Source organism: Camelina sativa, chromosome 11 (assembly GCF_000633955.1).
Source record: "Camelina sativa cultivar DH55 chromosome 11, Cs, whole genome shotgun sequence".
Taxonomy (NCBI): domain Eukaryota; kingdom Viridiplantae; phylum Streptophyta; class Magnoliopsida; order Brassicales; family Brassicaceae; genus Camelina; species Camelina sativa.
Window position 1 is genome coordinate 21,720,396 of NC_025695.1, and position 20,207 is coordinate 21,740,602.

The 20,207-nt window shown below is 36.3% G+C and overlaps 3 protein-coding genes across 4 annotated transcripts; 2 read left to right on the forward strand and 1 right to left on the reverse strand.

The window, feature by feature from the left end:
- On the forward strand, positions 64 to 524 carry LOC104728202 (heat stress transcription factor A-4a-like). The gene is made up of 2 exons (XM_010447223.1): positions 64 to 273; positions 351 to 524. Exons 1-2 carry the CDS (start codon positions 64 to 66, stop codon positions 522 to 524), a joined length of 384 nt encoding a protein of 127 aa, XP_010445525.1.
- LOC104728203 (jacalin-related lectin 41-like) lies at positions 7,685 to 16,226 on the forward strand. Its single transcript, XM_019231913.1, has 3 exons — positions 7,685 to 7,743; positions 15,254 to 15,719; positions 15,857 to 16,226. The coding sequence occupies exons 1-3, from the start codon at positions 7,685 to 7,687 to the stop codon at positions 16,106 to 16,108; spliced, it is 777 nt and encodes a 258-aa protein (XP_019087458.1). The 3' UTR covers positions 16,109 to 16,226.
- LOC104724022 (receptor-like cytosolic serine/threonine-protein kinase RBK2) lies at positions 16,779 to 19,734 on the reverse strand. Of its 2 annotated transcripts, XM_010442474.2 has the most exons (8): positions 19,642 to 19,734; positions 18,557 to 18,905; positions 18,103 to 18,354; positions 17,857 to 18,011; positions 17,689 to 17,768; positions 17,463 to 17,598; positions 17,134 to 17,283; positions 16,779 to 17,057 (listed from the first exon to the last, which is right to left on the reverse strand). In XM_010442474.2, exons 1-8 carry the CDS (start codon positions 19,642 to 19,644, stop codon positions 16,950 to 16,952), a joined length of 1,233 nt encoding a protein of 410 aa, XP_010440776.1. In that variant the 5' UTR covers positions 19,645 to 19,734; the 3' UTR covers positions 16,779 to 16,949. The 2 variants fall into 2 exon arrangements, with proteins under 2 accessions (XP_010440776.1, XP_019087175.1); XM_019231630.1 differs by lacking the exon at positions 19,642 to 19,734 and having other exon boundaries at positions 18,557 to 19,325.

Below are 20,207 nucleotides of genomic sequence, written 5' to 3' on the forward strand. Positions count from 1 at the left end.
GGGGGGGGTTGTTTCATCATTCATGTACGTTTTGGGGATTTCTAAGATCCGAAGTGTTTAGCGATGGCGGAATTTTTGTCTTCATTCTACACCTGTGTATATGAGGTTGTGAACGATCATTCATTGGATTCAATAATATCGTGGGGCAAAAGCAACATCAGTTTCATCATTTGGAATCTGAGAGTGCTTCACAGCAAGCTTCTTTCGATTTCGAGGCCCTCACGTCTTCCTTACGCCAGTATCAAAATGTTCTTCTATGACCTCAAGTATTATGTAAGTTTTAACAAATGATTCATCTCTCTTTCTCTCTCTTCTATCGCACAATTTTGAATCATGTTGTTTGTTTGTAGGGATTTAAAAGAGTTGAAGAGTTAAAGGAATTCGGAAATGCTTCTTTTGTGAGAGGTAAACCCGAGCTCTTGCGGAAGATGCAGCGGAAGTCTTTTGACAAGAATCTCCGTAAATATCAGGCAAATGTTAGAGCAGAGGACGCAACGGCTCGCTTGCAACATTTGCGAATTTGATCTTTTTCACAAGTTTGTTATTATTACTGTTCTTGTTCCTCTTCTTCTTTTAGTTGATTACTTTGGTGGCTTTTGTTTAAGTTTGAGGTTACTGATACGATGTATGTTTTTGTTGATATGTTTACTCTATTGCTATGTACATATCCATGCCCAAGATCTTGCTACTTACTGTAAGATATAGCTTTATGATTGTTCATTTGCGCTTACAAAAAAAAAAAACACTCTTTGGAATTAGTAGTGGTCCGATGAAACAAATACCGTTTCCAAGTAACCCTTTGTTCAAATCATGTGGTTGGTAGGGTGGTACTTTTTGAGTTGTCGTCTTATGCATATGAGTTACCTACCCTACAAATGCCAGATATCTGATAAGCCCACCGTGTGTACGTGCATAAGAAGAAGTCACATGGGACTGACACGTGTGAAGGCCGTTGGAGATATTTTCGAGTGGAGAATAATATATGCAACTAACTCGATTGCAGAAGGAGTATAAAGCTTTCTTTTATTCAATTGAGAACACTTATGTAAGTTAATGTATAACTTTCTCCTGCGTGAGGATTTAAGGAAGGCGACTTAGAGAACTTGATGCTCTAAGCGTATTCTTATACATCGTTTATAGAAATATACACAGTTTCATATCTTGAATCTATCAAATTGGTGAGTCGTGACGTTTGATCGAGAGAAATCACAAGTTCAGAGAGAGATGGGCTATGATCCGAAGCTTTCGTCTATTGTTTCGGAGACGTCTCAGGAGTTTGAAGAGAAGCAAGTGGAGGAATTATTTCGGAATGTCCATTCGATTCAGAAGGAGCTGGTGTCAGATTAGGAATTCGTGAAGGAGGCAATCGCAGAGGTGCGACAATCGATGAAGATGTTATTGACGCATCAATCGCCGCGAGATGTGGATTGTGACTCGTCGGAATCTCAATCTGCAGATCCTTCGGTTAATTGCCGTTGCAAGTTACTTTCAACTCCTCTGGGTCCTCATCGTCGTGAGTCAGGTCCTAGATCTCGTGAGGTATTTCTTAAGAATTCAGAGATTCCTGTGTTTTCTGGTGAGAATATCTATAGTTGGTTGTTTTTATCGGAACGATATTTTCGAATTGGGGGTTTCTCGGAGTCGGAGAAGCTAGATCTGGTGTCGGTGCATCTAGCTGGAGATGCGTTCGGTTGGTTTAATTGGCAGGTTAATTGAGCGCTGTTTGATAGCTGGTATCAGTTTAAGGGTCGTTTGCTGTTACGATTTGGGAATTTGCGGGTCAAAGGTCCTAGTCAGAGTTTGTTTTGCATCAAACAAACTGGCTCGGTTGCTGATTATGTTCGCCAATTTGAGGATTTGTCTTCTCAAGTCAGGGGACTTGATGATCATAAGCTGGAGGGGATTTTTCTTAATTGTTTGAAACCTAAGATGCAGGAATTGGTGTATATGATGAAGCCTCAGAGCCTTCCTGAGGTGGTGGCAGTCGCTTTATCCATTGAAACAAGCCACCTTCGTAGGGTGATGCAGCCAGGAGCAGTGGTGAGTGAAGTCGATCAATCCACGCGTGTACAATAATCTAAGTCTGTGGTGACTTGGAAAGGGAGACCGATTGTTTTTTGGCCTAGCAAGGTTACTGAGAGGCAAGCGCCTAATGCAGTTCAACGTCCTCAGAAACACCACTCTAATGCTGACTTGGATGATATGAGGCGTCGGGGGATTTGTTTTAAATGCCAAGGTAAATTGTCTCGTGGTCATGAATGCTCGAACAAGGAGCTACAGGTCCTCACGGTCCTTGATGATTACCTTGTGGAGGTCCTACAGGATCATTCTCCAACTGAGGAAAAGGTTGAGGTCGTTGCTGCAGGTCAACTGATGGAACTGTCTTATAGCTTTTTTATGGGGTTGTCTTCTCCTTCGACTACTAAGATGCGAGGACTTATTAATCATGGCGAGGTATTGATGATGATTGATAGTGGGGCATGTCACAATTTTATTACTCCTAAGATGGTGGCAAGGTTACAGTTGCAAGCTCAAGCTTGTGCCAATCTCAAAATTAAGTTGGGAACTGGAGTGATATTACATGGTTCTTGAGTCTGTAACAACCTTGCCTTCAATATTCAGGGGTGGTCCTTTTCTTCGGATTTCATTATCTTGGAGTTGGGACAGGTGGTTGTGATTTTAGGCATTTACTGGTTGCGGACTTTGGGTAAATGTAATGTTGATTGGGACAGTCACGAGTACTCGTTCACTTATAAGGGTCAGTTGGTGAATTTGGTTGGTGAGAGTGAGCTGCAGTTGGCCGGTTGTGCTTTCCAAGGTTCGTCTCCTTTTCTCGAGTGTGATGGTCCTTGTGAGTTATTATCTCATGACGTTCCTTCGGAGCAAGCTATGGTGGTTCATGCGGCCGTGGACAGTGCTTTACAGCAATTTGCATCAGTGTTTGTTGAGCTTATTAGTCTTCCTCCTATTCGTGGCAGAGAGCATGCCATTAACTTGGTGGCTGGAGTTACTGCAGTCAGTGTCCATCCTTGTGGATCGGGCGATGAAGCGATTCAAGCGGCTATTCTTCTTGTTAACCTCTGCACTTCCTGAGTGGTTTTTGGGGATGGCATTTCAAGGAACGTAGCAATCTGCTTGGGATTTGCCTCGATCCCTGGCTCGGTGACCAAGTATCCTAAAAATTTGCTGGACGCGATGCCATACATTTTGTTGGATTTAACTTCATCCCATACTGATTCAGTATCTTGAAACATTCCTTGAGCTGGGAAATGTGATCCTGCTCGCGCGTTGATTTGACGAGCATGTCATCAATGTAAACTTCCATTGTTTTCCCGAGATGGTCGGCAAACATTTTATTGACCAACCGCTGGTACGTCGCGCCAGCAGTTGTTAACCCATAAGGCATCACTTTGTAACAATAAGTGCCTCGGTCTGATCTAAAAGCGGTTTTCTCTTGGTCGGTAGGATCCATTAAGATTTGATTGTACCCCGAGAAGGCGTCCATAAAGGACGGAGTCTTGTACCCGGCGGTGGCTTCGACGAGCGGATCGATATTCGCCATGTTGAGGTCCTTGAAGTCGATACATATTCGCCATTTCCCGTTTTTCTTTTTGACTAAGCCATTCGGCATACTGAACCTCCCAAATCGACCCTGTTTTATTGGTTTGAAGGTGGGGTCGATGTTAAGCTGGTGTGAAGTGACACTGATGTCGATACCCTTCATGTCCGATGAGGACCAGGCGAAGGTGTTGCAGTTTTGTCCTAGGAACTGAACCAGCTTGCTCCTGGTGTTAGGGCTCAGATCGGCTCCGATTCCAATGCATCGGTCGGCGTAACCTCCATGATGGATACTTGGTCGACCGCAGTCATGAGCGGGCTGCAAGCCACGAGGTCCTTATGGCCTAGGAGGTGACGAGCTTCGAGCTTGTCGCTTACCATTAATTGCTATTTGGCAGATTTTTTTAATCAGGTCGTAGCTGCCCATGTAGCATTTGGAGACCGGGGTTCGAGGAACGCGTGACGCACCGATAACCTAATGGTGGATTCGGATTAATAGTTCCTGTCCACAGTGAGGGGTTAGGATCGATGCCCAGCAGGGTCAGCTTGGGGTCTGTTGGGGCGGGTTGTCACATAAAATCAATTGGTGACAACTTGTCCTGTGAAAAGATTGTTAAATGGTGTGGACCAGGGTAAGAGGAACGTCTGGCGCACCAATAATCTACTGGTGGATTTGGATGAATAGTTCATATTCACAGTGAGAGGCAGCTAGCGGTGGGCTAGTGTGGTCACGGGACGGGTTGTCACAAGTTCGTTTTGAAAGGTTCTTTTGGGAGGGTTGAAAGGTGTCATTGCCGATTTGTGGAGTTTGGCCATAACGGCTCGTTCCTCCTCGACTCTGGATAAGAAAATGGACCTGTGGAGTGCGTCATCGAGAGATGGGGGTTTTTGCACGGTGAGTTCTTCTCGGAACTTTGAAGTATACCATAGACCGTGCCGGAGGGATGCCAGAGCTACCATGTCGTTTAGGTTAGCTATTCTAGCCTTGGTTTCCTTGAACTGAGTGATGTATTCACAGAGTGACTCGTCCTTCCCTTGGACGAGGAGCCAAAGGTCTGACTCCATCACCTTGGCCTGGAAGAAGATAGAGTACTGCTTCAGGAATGCTGAGGCGAGCTGGTCAAAATTATCTATGGAGTTGGATTCGAGGCTGGCAAACCATTCTAAAGCGGGTCCGACAAGATTCTTAGTTAAGTAGCGGTAGTAGTCGGCCTCGCATTCGTCGTCAGTAAGATAAGCTTTAGTAATTGCCAATCTGAATGCACGGAGATGTGCCCCGGGATCCGAGGCACCTGCGTCCTCGGGTAGGCGTAGTTTACCAACATCCTGAAGGCAAACTTTCGTTATTCGGTCGGTAAACGGGGTTTGTCTAATCTCCGCAATAACGCGATCGATATCTGGGGCCGCGCTGGTGGCTAGATGAACCTTTGAGCGGATCTCGGCTATTTACGCGCTTTCCTTGTTCATGTATTTTGCGAGGAAGAGGGCGCTTACTGCGTCGTCTCTTGGAGGTTCAGGTAGACGAATGTTATTGGTCATCATGAAGGGGACCGTTTTTGCCACGAGCTCCTCTGTGAGTGTTGCATCCGTTCTGGTTAAGGGGTTCACGGGTGCGCTAAGAGTATCAGGTCCCGGTAATGCCAAGCTACCACACTCCACCGAAAGCGGGTGAACAGGTTAAGTGCTCGCTTTGTCGCTATGTCCAGCGGTGTCGGGAATGTTAGGGTCGGTCGAGGATGCGAACACTGGTAACGTTCTGATCCCAGGCAATGTAACGTTGATCGTCGCAAAGTCCAGGCGTGTCCGAGGAAGTGTTGTTTTCGTGCGACTCGTGGGAACCGTGCTGGGTGGGCGTGTGTTCCCCTGGGATGCGTCGAGGTTTCCGCAAAGAGCGAGCTCTTGCTCATGCTGCTTTATTCTACTCATTAGGGCTCGGTTTGTTATGTCCTGATTTTGAGTTTTGTCGATTAAGACGGCAAGCATTCCTCATATCTCGGCAAGATCGGTTATGCTGTGAGTTGCTGACGCGACGGGGGGGTGACGGAATTTGCCCAGGTTGGCTTGTCCCGTTTGTTTAGGGGCGAGTTCATACTCGGGACTGGTTTCTGTTTCCCGAGGGAATCTAGGGGCCCGTGGATGTGACCGCAGAGAGTCCTCCTTTGATCGCGCTTCTGAGACCTTGAAGGGAAACATGTTCTTGGCGGATGATACCCAGACCATCGGAGGAGCCTTTGTCCATTGTTTGGATGGTGCTGGGCATGTGGCTCGTCTCTACTCCTGCCGAGCTTGGGTTCCCATGCTTATACTGGATTTGAGATCGCTCCTCCTAAGAGGAGTGATTGCTAGCAGTGGCAAGCTGATACGTTAGCAGTGGCGAGCTATCACTGGTCACATTGCGATCATTGTGTGATGTTGCCCGAGTGTGATCGCGAGTTATTTCTGGCATGGTTGCGTTAGATGGATCCATTTCGTCTTAATCTCTTCGACAAAATCGATTTTTGAGAATAGAAAGACCTATGTGCCCACAGGCGGCGCCAAATTGTTGACAAAGAGAACAACAATCTAATATGGTAATTTGGGTTGAAAGGATCTAGGGTAGGCTTTCGGTAGAAATCGATATGAACTGTGAAAGAATGACGAACTGGATTTGTATTCACTGATTTTATGATATTTCGGGATTACAAGTTCTTCTCTTTTTCTGAGCTAGATAAAACGTATTTAAACTAAGGAGAACCCAAAACCAAACCCTGGATTTCCTCCTCCGATCTCGCCTCGTGGCTCCACGATCTTCTCAACTTCTTCGGGACATTTCTCGAGGTTTGATTTGGCGCTCTTCTTAGTCAATCCACCCTTCATGGGCCCGTCGCAGGCCTACCATTGCTACAGAACAATTGGCGCCTAACAGAATTCTCTTATGGGCCCTGGACTGGCGAAACCCAACACCAATAATGTACATGCCTCAGTGTGCTTCCCGTTCTCCAATACTCTCTTAGTAAAATCTTTGGCCTTCCCATACCGTCGTAGAGGTACTCCCTGTGCTCCTAATTAATTTGTCTTAGAGTCAGCTTTGCCTATTGCTAAACAAAATTTGGAAATGAGTTCGACTATTTAAAACAAGTTTTGATCCTAGTTTGACTTTACCATAAACCTCCACACTGCAAAAAAAGATTTCAAGACACGTCTAGATCCCACAAACCGTCATCACAGACAAGTTCTAATTACTTTGGTCTCAGTTGCAGTCCCATATTCAACAGTCCCACATATATATATATATATATATATCGCATTATAGCCATGTAGACGACAATATCGAGCATGCTACATAAACATCGAGGCGTGCAAAACACCTGTAAGAAAACACAGACACAAACCATTAAGCGTGTTTGAGCTGGAGTAGTCATCGACTTTCTGGGAAGTGACTGTCAGAACTGTGCGAGTGAGGACAAAACACAGGAAAAGATCATGTGGTGATTTGTAGGGACGGTAATAAGTCTTTAAAACCTCTCAGACGTAGCAAACTGGTCGTCGGATATGGATGTGCTTACGCGCCTAGAGAAAGAACGTGAAACCCATTAAAGAAGGTGGATTCATGGACTGGGAGTGGACATTGGACCCACTAAAAAATAGCGGTCGTAGCGTTACAACCACAAAGCCAAATAGGATTTTCGAGAAGACTCAGAACGTGATTAGACCGGAATCCAAATACCTTTGCATTTTAGGTGAAACTAAAGTAAAGCAACTAGGCCATATTAATTAGGAAATTACCATTTTCCAAAACGAATTTACAACATGACCACGATCAATCTAACATTTGCTCTACCTTGAGTATTTTTATCATGTTTTTAGATGATTTAGGAAAAAAAGTTCTGAATGCATAAAATAAGATAATTTTTCTTAAATCCATTTTTTGGTGTCTTTTGCATTTTAGCATATGAGAGGATCAGAGAAGAAAATCAATTCAGTAGATAATTAAGTTATTGAGCCATCAATCTTATATACTATTTATTTTATTAAGTTATTAATTGAAAATTCACTAAAAAACTATTTTAGAGATATAGAAAACAATATAGAGTATATATCAACACCAATACATTGGATATTATTGCTCAAAAGCTACGATCACAAAATGGACATTGTCTCTTCCACCTATTTAAGCATTGGAGGGGATATGCATGCGCTCATGCGGTATATGCGAGAACATCTCCGAAGTGGTTAAATTCGACCAAACATATCGGTTAGTTGGTGTTATACCGAAAATAAAAATCGTCGGAAAGAATAGGTTGAAGCTCCACATCAACAACGTCTTCAACCGAACTACAAAACAGTTTTATAACAAAATAGAAGAAAATCAAAACTAGAAGAAGAACAAGGAGTAAAATCAGAAAAACCCATCGCCATGGATCAAGCTTCTTTTGAGTTGTGTCATTCTATTAAATTTTAATGTCTAAAATCTATTAGTTTTATTAAGTTATTAATTAAAAATTCACTAAAGATCTATTTTAGAGACATAAAAACCAATAATACAGTATTAAATATGAATCCAATTTTCTATTTTTTTCTTTTATTTGTATTAAGAGAGTATTATATTATGTATTAGATGTTTAAAGGAAGATGAAAAACCATATGAAACTTGAGAATCTGTACTAAAATTTTATATGAAAAGACATTTTTAATGAACAAAATACTAACCTGACAATAAAAAAGAGATGTTATGACATCTAATAGTCTATTTTATTTGTTGTAAAAAACATACGTAAAAGTACTTTACTTACGTTTTGCTTACATTTTACATATATTTTGCTAACTTTTTTTTGTGAATTACCTTTTTGATATTAATATATATATATATATATATATATATATATATATATATATGTAAGATGTTAAATGCAAGATTTTATCTGTGAAATAAGTTGTAAAATACTTAATACGTTTTCAATTTTATGATGTTAGAAAATCGCTTGAGAAAATTTCTCTATGGAGAAAAGATGATATTAGATACTAAATGTAAATCATAATGAATACATTTTAGTAATTTTAAGCAACATGTAATTTGTTCTCCATCAACTCTTTTGAAAAAAAAAAAATGTTTCTTGTAACAAGATGAACAAAATTTTATTGTGATTTGTGAATAATAACTATATCTATTCAACATTTCAAAGAACCACAAAAATAACAAATTTGTTGTCATATATAAACAATCACACCTACAATTTATATTTATATAAATTTTAATGTAAACTATACTCAATATATGTATCAAACAATCAAATCACGTATATTATATATAATTTTATCACAATCATAAATCAATAAAAATATATAAACAATTAAAAATACATCATCCAAGCATCGCGTGGACAATCATATAGTTATTTAATTATAAGGCTAATAAATAACATTTTATAAACAAACTAAATTGAAACACACAAATTAAAACTAAACGCACAATCAAACTGAATTCAAATAAATCAGTTAAAACTAAATATACAATATTTCTTGGTACAAATTATGAAGAGCGGAATAGATCTTGTTACAAATGAAGAGCATTTTCTTAATAGTTTGTGAACCCAATTGTATGCTACTTTTTCCCAATAAGCTAGTTAGTTCCATATCAGTAAATATGATTTGTTATTTTTGGGTAGTTTTGACATTGTGAGTAATGATATTTGGGTTTCTAGTAGTGATTATGTGCAATAGATGTGCAAGCACATAATCACTACTAGAAACCCAAATATCCATACTCCTAGTGTCAAACAACTATCCAAAAATCTTGTGAACCAATAGATGCTCTACTAATGAACTGTTTTTTTTTTTTGTACTAGGTATTGAAAATCCAACTACCATTTTTTTCTCTATATGATTTTAATGTGATGAGAGAATAAGAAAACATAATTTCTTCATGTGTCATATCAATTAATGCTGGTAGGATGTATACTATATCAATATAAATAACATTACAAAAACAAACTAAATTGAACCTCACCAATTAAAACTAAACACACAATCAAACTGAATGCAAACACACCAATTAAAACTAAACACACAATCAAACTAAATTCAATCACACAATGTTTTTGATATAGAAAAGGAAGAGCGGCTTTGATGCGGGTTTGATGGAGGTGACAAAGCGTGATAGATTTTCGCAGCAACGACAAATCAAATATTTCTTTCCACTCAATTAAATAATGTGTGATATTTCATCAGAACTGGCAATCCGATCATTATAAATTGAAAAATGTGCATGTGGTCATTAGCGGAAGTCTTTAAGATATAACTTACTCCCCTTTGTTGTTTTTTATTTCATACTTTTAAACAAAATTCAAAAATGTTAAAATTATAAAAAGAGGCAATAGGAAAACATAATTTCTTCATGTCTCATTTCAGTTAATGTTGGTACGATGTATAAATAACATACTGTCATTATAAATAACCTTACACAAACAAACTAAATTCGAACACACCAACTAAAACTAAACACACAATCAAACTGAATTCAAACACACCAATTAAACCTAAAACACAATCAAACTAATTTCAAACCCACAATATTCTTGGTACAAATCATGAAAAACGGGATAGAGCTTGTTGCAAATGAAGAACAGGTAGATCTTGTTGCAACTGAAGAGCATGGTTGATTAACGCAGCAATAACAAATTCATTTTTTCTTTGACCGAAATTAAATACAGTGTGGTATTTCATCAGAAACAGCAGCCCGATCGTCCTAGATGAAAATGATACATGTGGTTTTCTTTTTTGTCAAACAAATTTTTTTTGTGTGTGATATGTAAAAGAGAAAAGTACTCAAACAACACTTATAAGTTGTTCGTTTACTCAAACAACACTTTGCAACCAAATTTTTACTCGTACAACACATATAATTTGAAAAATGACGTTAAAGCTTTAGGTCAAACTGTTATTTACAATCATGCCATTATAGTTTAAAATAAATATTTTTGTGTTATATACTTCATGTCATTAGTTAAAAAATAAAAGGATTAAAATCAAAATATAAACAAATTATTTTGCTCATATTATAGGAGCAAATTAAAGAGAAGAAATGGAGATTTCCGAATAACCGGAATCTTTTTCCGATTTTTTTGTTTTTTAGTTTTTCCGATCTCCTTATATATATATAGATCGGATCTCGTTTTCCGCTTTAGGCGGATTAGTCTCTTTTCCGACTTAGGTTAGATCGTTTTATAGCTAAAAGTCGGTTTTGTTTCTCATCTTTCTACAGGAACCTCAGTTTAATTCCGCTTGTCATCAGTTGGTTTGGTTTTAGTAGACGTCGACTTAACTCTTTCTCAAACGATGGAGTAATATCTTCGCCATAATTACTTCGTTAATACGAAGTAGACCTCATGGTTTAGGTATGGAGGCAGAGCTTCTGTCTTTGGGTCTTGGTTGAGATGAAGAGAATCTGAATTTCTCAATTATCATTGAGCTTGCAACGTGAGGGATGCGATTATTCTGTAGAAGGATTTATCAAGTGGCTAATCAGAGTAAATTAGCTGATTGTGTTCAGAGTTTGATGGATCTGCAAGGATATCAGCCTTTGATGGTGAAGTGGTGATGAGATGAATGGAGCTTGCGGCGGAAGGCTATTGTTAGCAAGCACTGGGAATCTAATCAAACGCATCACACACGTCCATAAACATGTCCTCAAGTTGGACTTTTATTGTGTAAAATATTCTAAAATATTTTGTTCTTTAATATGTAAAAGTCTAGATTATTAGACTTATTCCGTAAACCACTTGTATTACTCTTAATGGGCTTTCCACATCAATGGAATTTGGCCGACAAAAAAAAAATTATAGAGAAGAATCACACCAAATATGCATGTAATCGATTGCTCATTTTATATGCATGTAATCGACAGAAGAAAATTAACAGAACGAGAGAAGTTTCTCCATTGATCAAAGGATGAATCAGTCAATCTAGGAACAAATCCCTAGTTTGGTTTGTTGGTTTTTTTTGATATTTTGTAATATTTATATTTTCTCCCTAATGAAAGGTGTACTTAAGCTTTTTTGGACAAAAAATGTGAGAAAGTGACGGAAAAAAAAAGAAACGAAAAAAATCTGAAGAACAAAATGCAGGAAATGTGTAGCGGCTGCTAGGATTTTTAGGAAGAATGTGACCTGAGCAAATTATGAATTTACCATTTTCAATTAAGTTTTAAAAAAAAAATTTGCTAACTACTAAGCTTCGAACCTACTATCAAACAACCTATAACCACTGCACTCACTACAAGAAAATAAGTCTATTGTCACGTAATATTCCGTCACATTAATTTTTTTTCGTCACAATAAGAATATTGTTACGAATCTGTGACAATTGGTGAATGGTTACAATACAATAGTCACAAATTTTTTTTAGTCACTAAAACGTCACAAGAGTTGCGACTAACTCATACGTATCTATTTCGTCACCAAATGTAACGATTTGTAAAGGTATCTAAAATATCACAATTGCTTACTAAAATTATCGTCCTAAATACGTTTTACTTCATGACCGAAATCACGTATCAAGTTAGTCACTGTTTACGACGCCGCTGTACTCTCAAAACATCACACTTAGTGACCTGTAAAATATCACTTGCCCATCACAACTACTAACGAAGAACATGTACTAAAGACCGTCATTTATTATGACAAAATTTTAGTCTCAAAACCGTAATGCAATTTGTTACTATTATTACATTATAATGTTTAGCTCATGAAGTCCAACCAGTAGTATCAAAATAATTACAATGAATTATCCAAACCATCGTCTCCTATTTTCTTAATATTATATTTTACTAAATTATTGTCACAATAATAATTAAATAAGCTGTATATCAATAACTAGAAAAAATATATAATAAAATAAATTATTCATTTATAAATTAAAGTAAACAAAACCAATATGAGAAAACCTATTATGAATAAACAAAACAAAACTTAGTTAAATAGCAACTCCAGAAACTTGTGGAGACATAGATGTTTTCAAGTGCTTGGAGACATTTCTCGAGTAGTAAATTGTCATCATGACTCTTTTTCAATTTATTTACAAGTTCTTCAACTCTGTGGATTAATATTCTCACTTCTTCTTCGGTAGGTTGTGGGAAGACTGATGAATCATCCAAAGACATAAAAATTCCATTTTGCATTGACTAGTCCAAATACACGGCCTTATCTTCATATTTCAGCAATCTATAAAAAAACACAAGTATATGAACATTGATATATATTTTCAAACGCAAATAAAAATAGTAAATTTTTAACTCATCAACAAATATGTAGTTATGCATAATTCAGTCTAAAAATATTACCTTAACATAAATTTATTTTTCTCATTTTGGGTTAGACTGTCTCTTGCCAAACCCTCACCGTTTGAAGACTATCTCTTTGACAAGTGTTCTTGCACATGTTCATCAAATTTCTCTGCAATAACTCCATAGAAATATAAACAAAAAAATATATACGTAGATGGCATCACAACAGTTTCTTCAAATCAATTTAACTATGTGACATCACTTCAAATCCTTTATATATACTAATATATAGATCGATTAGAATAGTCAAACAGAAAATCTATATACATTATATACATCCATAAGATTAGTCAGAACCAAATCACTCCGCAAGTATATATGCTGAGTGATAATAGAAAAAGATGACGGTAGAAAAAGATAATTTCAATGGTTGATTGCATAATATAGATTTAATGATTCAATAAAAATATGGCCTCTAACCTTTGCATCGGTGAAAACCAAAGAAACAAAGCGGCGAGAAGAAATAGTAATCTAGTTTTTAGTTAGGGTTACAATTTAAGTATTAGGTATATCCCCTATATAATACAAGAGAAGTTTTAAGGTATAATAAATATTTAGTAAGTTTTAGAGGGAAATTCCAAAAATTATTAAATATTTCTGAAAATTTAGGCGCTTTTTGAGTACTTAGAAGTTCTAACTATTAATAAAAATAAAATCTTTTCTAAAAAATAAAAATCTAGTTTACAATATCTTAAACATCTTTCTTAAATTTAATTAAATAATAATGAGACTATTTAATCGGCTCCTATTTAAACATAAATTCAAAACAGCTTAAAAATAATAATCATAATTCCTTACATGTTCTTGTAACCAACTTACAATTATTTTTCTCTAAGCAAGGTTAGATTATCTCCATTTATGCCAAGATTAGCAGCAACCATGATTTCATTGAACAACCTACATAAAAATATTAATTATTAAGAAATATAACACTATTTTATGTTTAGCCACTAATTAATTTAGTTTACAAAAGAAAGTTTTTAATTATTAGTTTGTATTTACCTTAATAAAATATAATGATCATTCTCTATGTAAAACTATATTTAACTGGTTAATCAATGTTTGACAAAATGTCATAATACCATTACAATTGTTATTACTTAAATTATCATAAAAAATTTGTTACTGTTTCTGACAACTTTTGTCATAAATTAATCCGTAACCGTAGTATTATGACTTAACAATTACGAATTTGTTACAATTTTTTTCTTTCCAATAGAGTATCTAAAATGTCACAAATATGTGACAAATATTTTGTCTCAAATAAATATCACTATTTATGACTACATAATTGTAGTAAAACCGTCACACTTTGTTACGGTTAATAATATCGACACCATTTAGTCGCTAATAGAGACAATTTTTAGTGACGATTTAATTCGTAATAATCTTGTGACGAAATAATTACGAATTTATTACTAAAAAAAAATATCACAACATAGTATCTAAAATGTCACATATTTGTGACCAAAAAAATTCGTCTCAAGCAAACGTCACAATGACCCTTTTTTCTTGTAGTGACTACCTTATCTTACAATGTTATTATCAATTAAAATCATATATAAACCTAATATTAAATAAACACAGCAATATTTCGTAAAATGCTTTGTTTTGACCTAAAACAGCAACTGTATAAATTTGTCAAACCAATTAACTCTATCACGTCTATATGTTTAACTCTACTTAACTTTTGTTATTTTAGTAACAAATATGCCTACCACTTCATTAACTCATAACTCTATTGGTTTTAATTATGTCTATCCGTATGAAAATATCTACCATCTCGTATAACTATTGAAACGACCCGACCCGTTTTTTTTTTTAAATAGAATAATAAATAATAATAATAATAATAATAATAATAATAATAATAATAATGGATAACTACAACTAGTAGTCCCATACTCACTAGCCACCTAACCACAAACACAACTAACAGCGAAATAATCAAAACCAATATCCAATAAATATCCAATAATAAACCAATATTATAACATAAGCAATATCAAATAACCAAATAACAATAATCATAGAACCAGCAACCTAGCAATGTTCTAATGACTCAACTCTAGCAACCTAGCAATGCCAGACAACATCCAATCGAGTCCCTAGAACATCCTCCTCTTCATTGCCTTGATTCCACGATCACACTTTGCCTTTACCTGCACCACAAACACAAATTGCAATGCATGAGTATTTTATAAACACTCAGTAAGGCAATCCTCCCATCTACTGGGCTATACACACAAGCAATAGAGACACCTCTAACCATCAACCAACAATCAACAAACAACAAATAACAAACAAAGACTCTGCATCAACCGACACCAACATGCATTGACCGACACCACATGGGGATGCATCGACCGACACAAGGTATTCATCGACCGATGCAAATTACACATATGAATGTATCACATCCGTCGAAGGAAGCTACGCAAACACCCAACCTTACGGATGTATTGTCCTTAGGTCGTTTACTTTCAAAACATCAAATGGGAGAACCTTAGTAGTTGGAACAGTCACTGGAACCAAGTTCTCTCTGCAGAGCCAAGGCAATGCTATTGTTGGATCCCATGGACGGGTAGGTTCTTGTGTTGATAGTATCGGTGCATATTACGCTCCGTTTACTCCTTCTCCTCCTCCTACAGAGAAACTAGAGGGACAAGGTGGTGCTGGAGGAGAGTCTTGGGACGATGGTGCTTTCCAAAATGTGAAGAAGGTATACATAGGACAAGGCGAGTATAGTATCGTCTCTGTTAAGTTTGAGTACGAGAACGACACCAGTGAGGTGGTTGTTGGGGTTGAACATGGAAAGACAACATTGCTTGGATACGAAGAGGTGATGATTACTCCTTAATTAATTAACTTGTTTTTGTTTAAAACTATACTATATATATCGGTAAAGATCTTGAGTTATATATTTTTTCTAATCTCAAAAACATTCAAGTTTAATTAATATTTTCACACTTCATATAGTTCGAGGTGGATTATCCAAGTGAATACATCACGTCAGTAGAGGCTTGCCACGACAAGGTTATGGGAGCTGAAACAGGAGTTATAACGATGGTTAGGTTCAAGACAAACAAACGCACCTCTCCACCCTTTGGACTTGAAGCTGGAGTCAACTTTGTCCTCAAGAAGGAAGGTCACAAGATCACTGGGTTCCATGGAAAATCTAGTACTATGCTTCATCAGATTGGAGTTCATGTCGTTCCCATCACTGAGTGACCATCCACAGCTTGGTTGAATTACAATCCTCTGTCAAATTTTGGTTTTTGTTGCTTTTATATATGAATCTGTATTAATTAATATTCTCCTCTGCTTGTTGTTTGTGTTCCATTATGCATCGTTAACCTATTTTCATTTTTCAGATAAGATAATAATCATGTCATTCATGTCGTTGTTGATTTTTTTTTAATTACAGTATTATTATGATTCATATACTACAAGAAAACATCATGAAATCCTATTATATTTTCGACACAAATTTTGGTAGAAAATTTGTTCTACATTAAAAATAGAGATGGTAAAACATTCTAGAAATTTTTCCATACAAAATTAGTAGAAAATTGAAAAGAATTCGGCTGGAAAAAAAAAACTCCAATTAGTACATTAGGGAATTCTGTAATGAAAAAACTTCGAAAACGAGTTTGTAATGAAAGACATGAACCACTTTTAAAAGAGCTCATAAAATAAGTCTTCAACAATAAAAAAATAAAAAAATTATTAGTCCTACTAATGAGTTTTAAACATTATAAGCACAACATTTTATTGAATGCTCTGTTTGTCCTCCTCCCTAGGGAGACTTGTACTTTTTTTAACTGGATATGGCCTTTGCTTTTGAATACATGTATAGATCTCTAATAAATTACACAAAATTCACAACAAATACTAAATATACGCGATACCACAGCCATTAACATCTTATTGTTGACGAGAGATCCATGATACTTATTTATCACCAACAAAAATGATAAGAGGCTTAGTCATCTCTATACCTTTTTTTTTCTTTATAGCAAAAACTACTTTACATGTGGGAGAGAAGTGCTTCAGCTTCGTAGATTTTTTACTAAACTCTCTTGCCAGTTTCGTCTCTGAAAGCTTTCCTATAAAAGGGAACTTTGCATTTCATGATGCACTTGAGATCGTTCAAGTTTCCTTTGAGGATCTCAACAACCTAATGAAGACAAAATATATCAAAACCAATGCGGTTTCTTACTTGTTCAACAAGAAAATTGGGGCCGGTTAGGTACCTGACTCATCCCTGGCCTCTCTATTGATGATTGTTGGATTGATAATGCAGCAGCCAAAAGCACAAGTTTTATCTGCCTCCACTCGTACTCACCCGCCAGTGATGGATCTATTAGCTCTCTAATTTTGTTCTTCTTCATCAAAGGTTTTGCCTAAGAAACAAAAAAGGGAAGGAACTAAGAACAAATGTGCAATTTCAACCCGCACATGGTGGCACAGGCACAGTTTGCTATAACCAATGCTCGCTTGCGTGAAACTATTTCTCAAGGGTTTTCTCAACCCCACATTAGTCAGGTTCTTTTGTCTGAAAAGTAAACGGAAGAGAACTTACCCATAGAACAAGACTTTGCTTGGAGTAATCAAGAGCTCGTCGTCCAGTAACTAGTTCCAGTAAAAGTACACCCAAGGCGAATACATCAGTCTTTTCATCTACTATCCCGTGTGTTAAGTACTCCGGAGCAAGATATCTGAAACAAAAGGACACAAAATCTGTCTCTAAGACCTCCTTGCTAAAAACCAATATCCAAGAAAGAATATTCCCTTACGCGTAGACTCACCCGAATGTACCCTCAAACGTTGAAACAATATGGTGTGTCCAGTGTTCAGGTAGCCACTTCGCAAGGCCAAAGTCACATATCTATATATAACCCCAAGACATTTTCATCACATGGCTAAGAATTGAAAGTGTATGTTTTTACTTTTAGAGCATCATTTGGGTATTGTACCTGAGGCGAAAAATCATGTGTGAGAAGAATGTTTGCGGCTTTGATATCTCTATGTATAATTCTTCTGTGACATCCTTTATGAAGATACACCAAACCCTCTGCAATTCCCAATGCTATCTTGTACCTAATACTCCATTTCATCTTCTCCTTGGAACCTATAATATCATCAAACAATTGATAAATACAATAACAATTAAGAATGTAAGTAATTAGAGAGAAAAAAGGTAATTAAAAAAGAGAACATACTATAAAGCATTGAAGCTAAGCTGCCATGAGGTGATAACTCAAGAACAAGATGCATTCCTCCTTCGACCCCATAGCCTAAAAGCTTAGCAATATTTGGATGGTTAACATGTGCCATTATACCCATCTCCGTTAGAAAATCCACAATGATCTCTTCGCTATTTCCCCGCATCAGCCGTTTTATCGCTACCATTTGTCCATTTGGTAACGTCCCCTTGTAAACTTCAGCATAACCTCCTTTCCCAATTAGATTCTCTGCTTACAAAATATTTCAACAATTACATGAAAAAACTTTCCACCTATCCTTAATAACACATTCATGACCCAAATTTACTTCAAAACAAACAAAATTCACCTAAAATGGATTGCTAATGTTTACAGTCCAAAATTGGATTCAGAATACGAATTGTAACAAAAACATTCAAACCTATGGAGACAAATGGGATTTGGTACGAACCTAAAGCGAAATTGTTTGTAGCAGACTTGAGGTCAGAGAAGGTGAAGATTCTTCTAGGAGAGTGTAGAAGAAAGGGAGAATCATTGGAGCCAAATCTGAAACTCTCCCTCATGCTATTGCATCTTCTCAAAGAGCTCTGGATAACGCCATTGTTGTGAAACGGAATCTTGAGATTTTCAAGAGACTTCTTGGATCTGCTTCTGAGAAGCTGAACCATCTTGCGGAAACGAGAAGAAGAAGAAGAAGGGTTCTTTACCGTCTCCGAGGAGCTACCAAACTCTTCCGTTCTGAAGAACTCTTCGAGAACTCCGGTCGGTGAAGAAGAATCTGGAACTTTCATTGCAATGCTCTGAAGAAGAAGAAGAAGAAGAGAGACAAAACTGGTTTGAATTTGGACAGACACATTTTTAGCATCTAATTTTGAACTTGAAGCGGCGCATTTTTTTTTAATTTTCCGCGAAAAAAGGTAAAATTATTAATTCTTCTTTTTCCCCTTTCTAATCAAAAAAATATACTTTTTTTGTTGTTGTAAAAGACATAGAAATTTTGCAAGCAAAGTTAAGCAAAAAAACATCAAAGGAGAGAGAAGAATGTCCGAAGCGATAGTGAATGTTCAGGCAACAACCGTAGCTAGTGCACCGACAAATGTTTATTCGTTTATGAAACTATTTTCTATAAACCATTTTTGGTAAGGAAGTGACACAAGTACACATTGTGCATGAGAAATTAAACAACATATCTCTTGTTTATTAAATTCAAAAAAGATGATGGACAATATCTTTTTTTTTTGGCAAACTTTTTTTTTAATTTTTAATTTTTTTAATTACGGACAATACGGTTGAAAGACACATCACAATGTAGCCAAGAACTGATGTCCGAACATTAACCTATTCGAAATGTTTTTTACACATATCAAGCCAATTTTATTTCGATATTGAATTATTATCTAATGTAGCCAAGAACTGATGATGAAGAGTAACCAAGAAATAAATTATTAAGAAAATAAAAAATTCAATTCGACATAAAAAGAAGATGATGAGAAGAAAATAAGAAAAGCAGATAAATATCTTAAAATAGAAATATACCATGAAAGAAGAGAAACCAAGTATATCTGAAACTCAATATATTCTGCTGGATGAAGTGAGCTAGAGAGAGTTTGTGGAGAGTGGAGACTATCACTCCAGGTGTGATAAACCATCGCTTTCTTAATTACCAAAATATATAGGACAGTCCAATTAATGCCTGTCCTCTTTCAATGATCACGATGAAAGAAATAGAAATTGAAATAGGCAAAATAAATAAATAAGATATGTGAATTAGATATATATTTTACAGGAGACCTGAAAATTAAACTTAAAGAAAAAAAAATCTTCTGTGTTAGAAGGATTTTTGAACTTGCAAAAACAAGAAAAAAAATTAGTTTATTTTTTTATAACAATTTTTTATATTGACGTTTTTTCCTTCAGATGTGTAATGCACAATGTAGTAGATAAATCTATATATATTTTTTGGTGTGTAGTAGATAAATTTATATAGTAATTCGCACACATTCACTGAATATTTAAAACACTTATAAACTTTAAACTCTAAAAATCCTTATATGATATTGACGAAATTATAAAACGTATGAAACACTTTAAACCATTCCTCC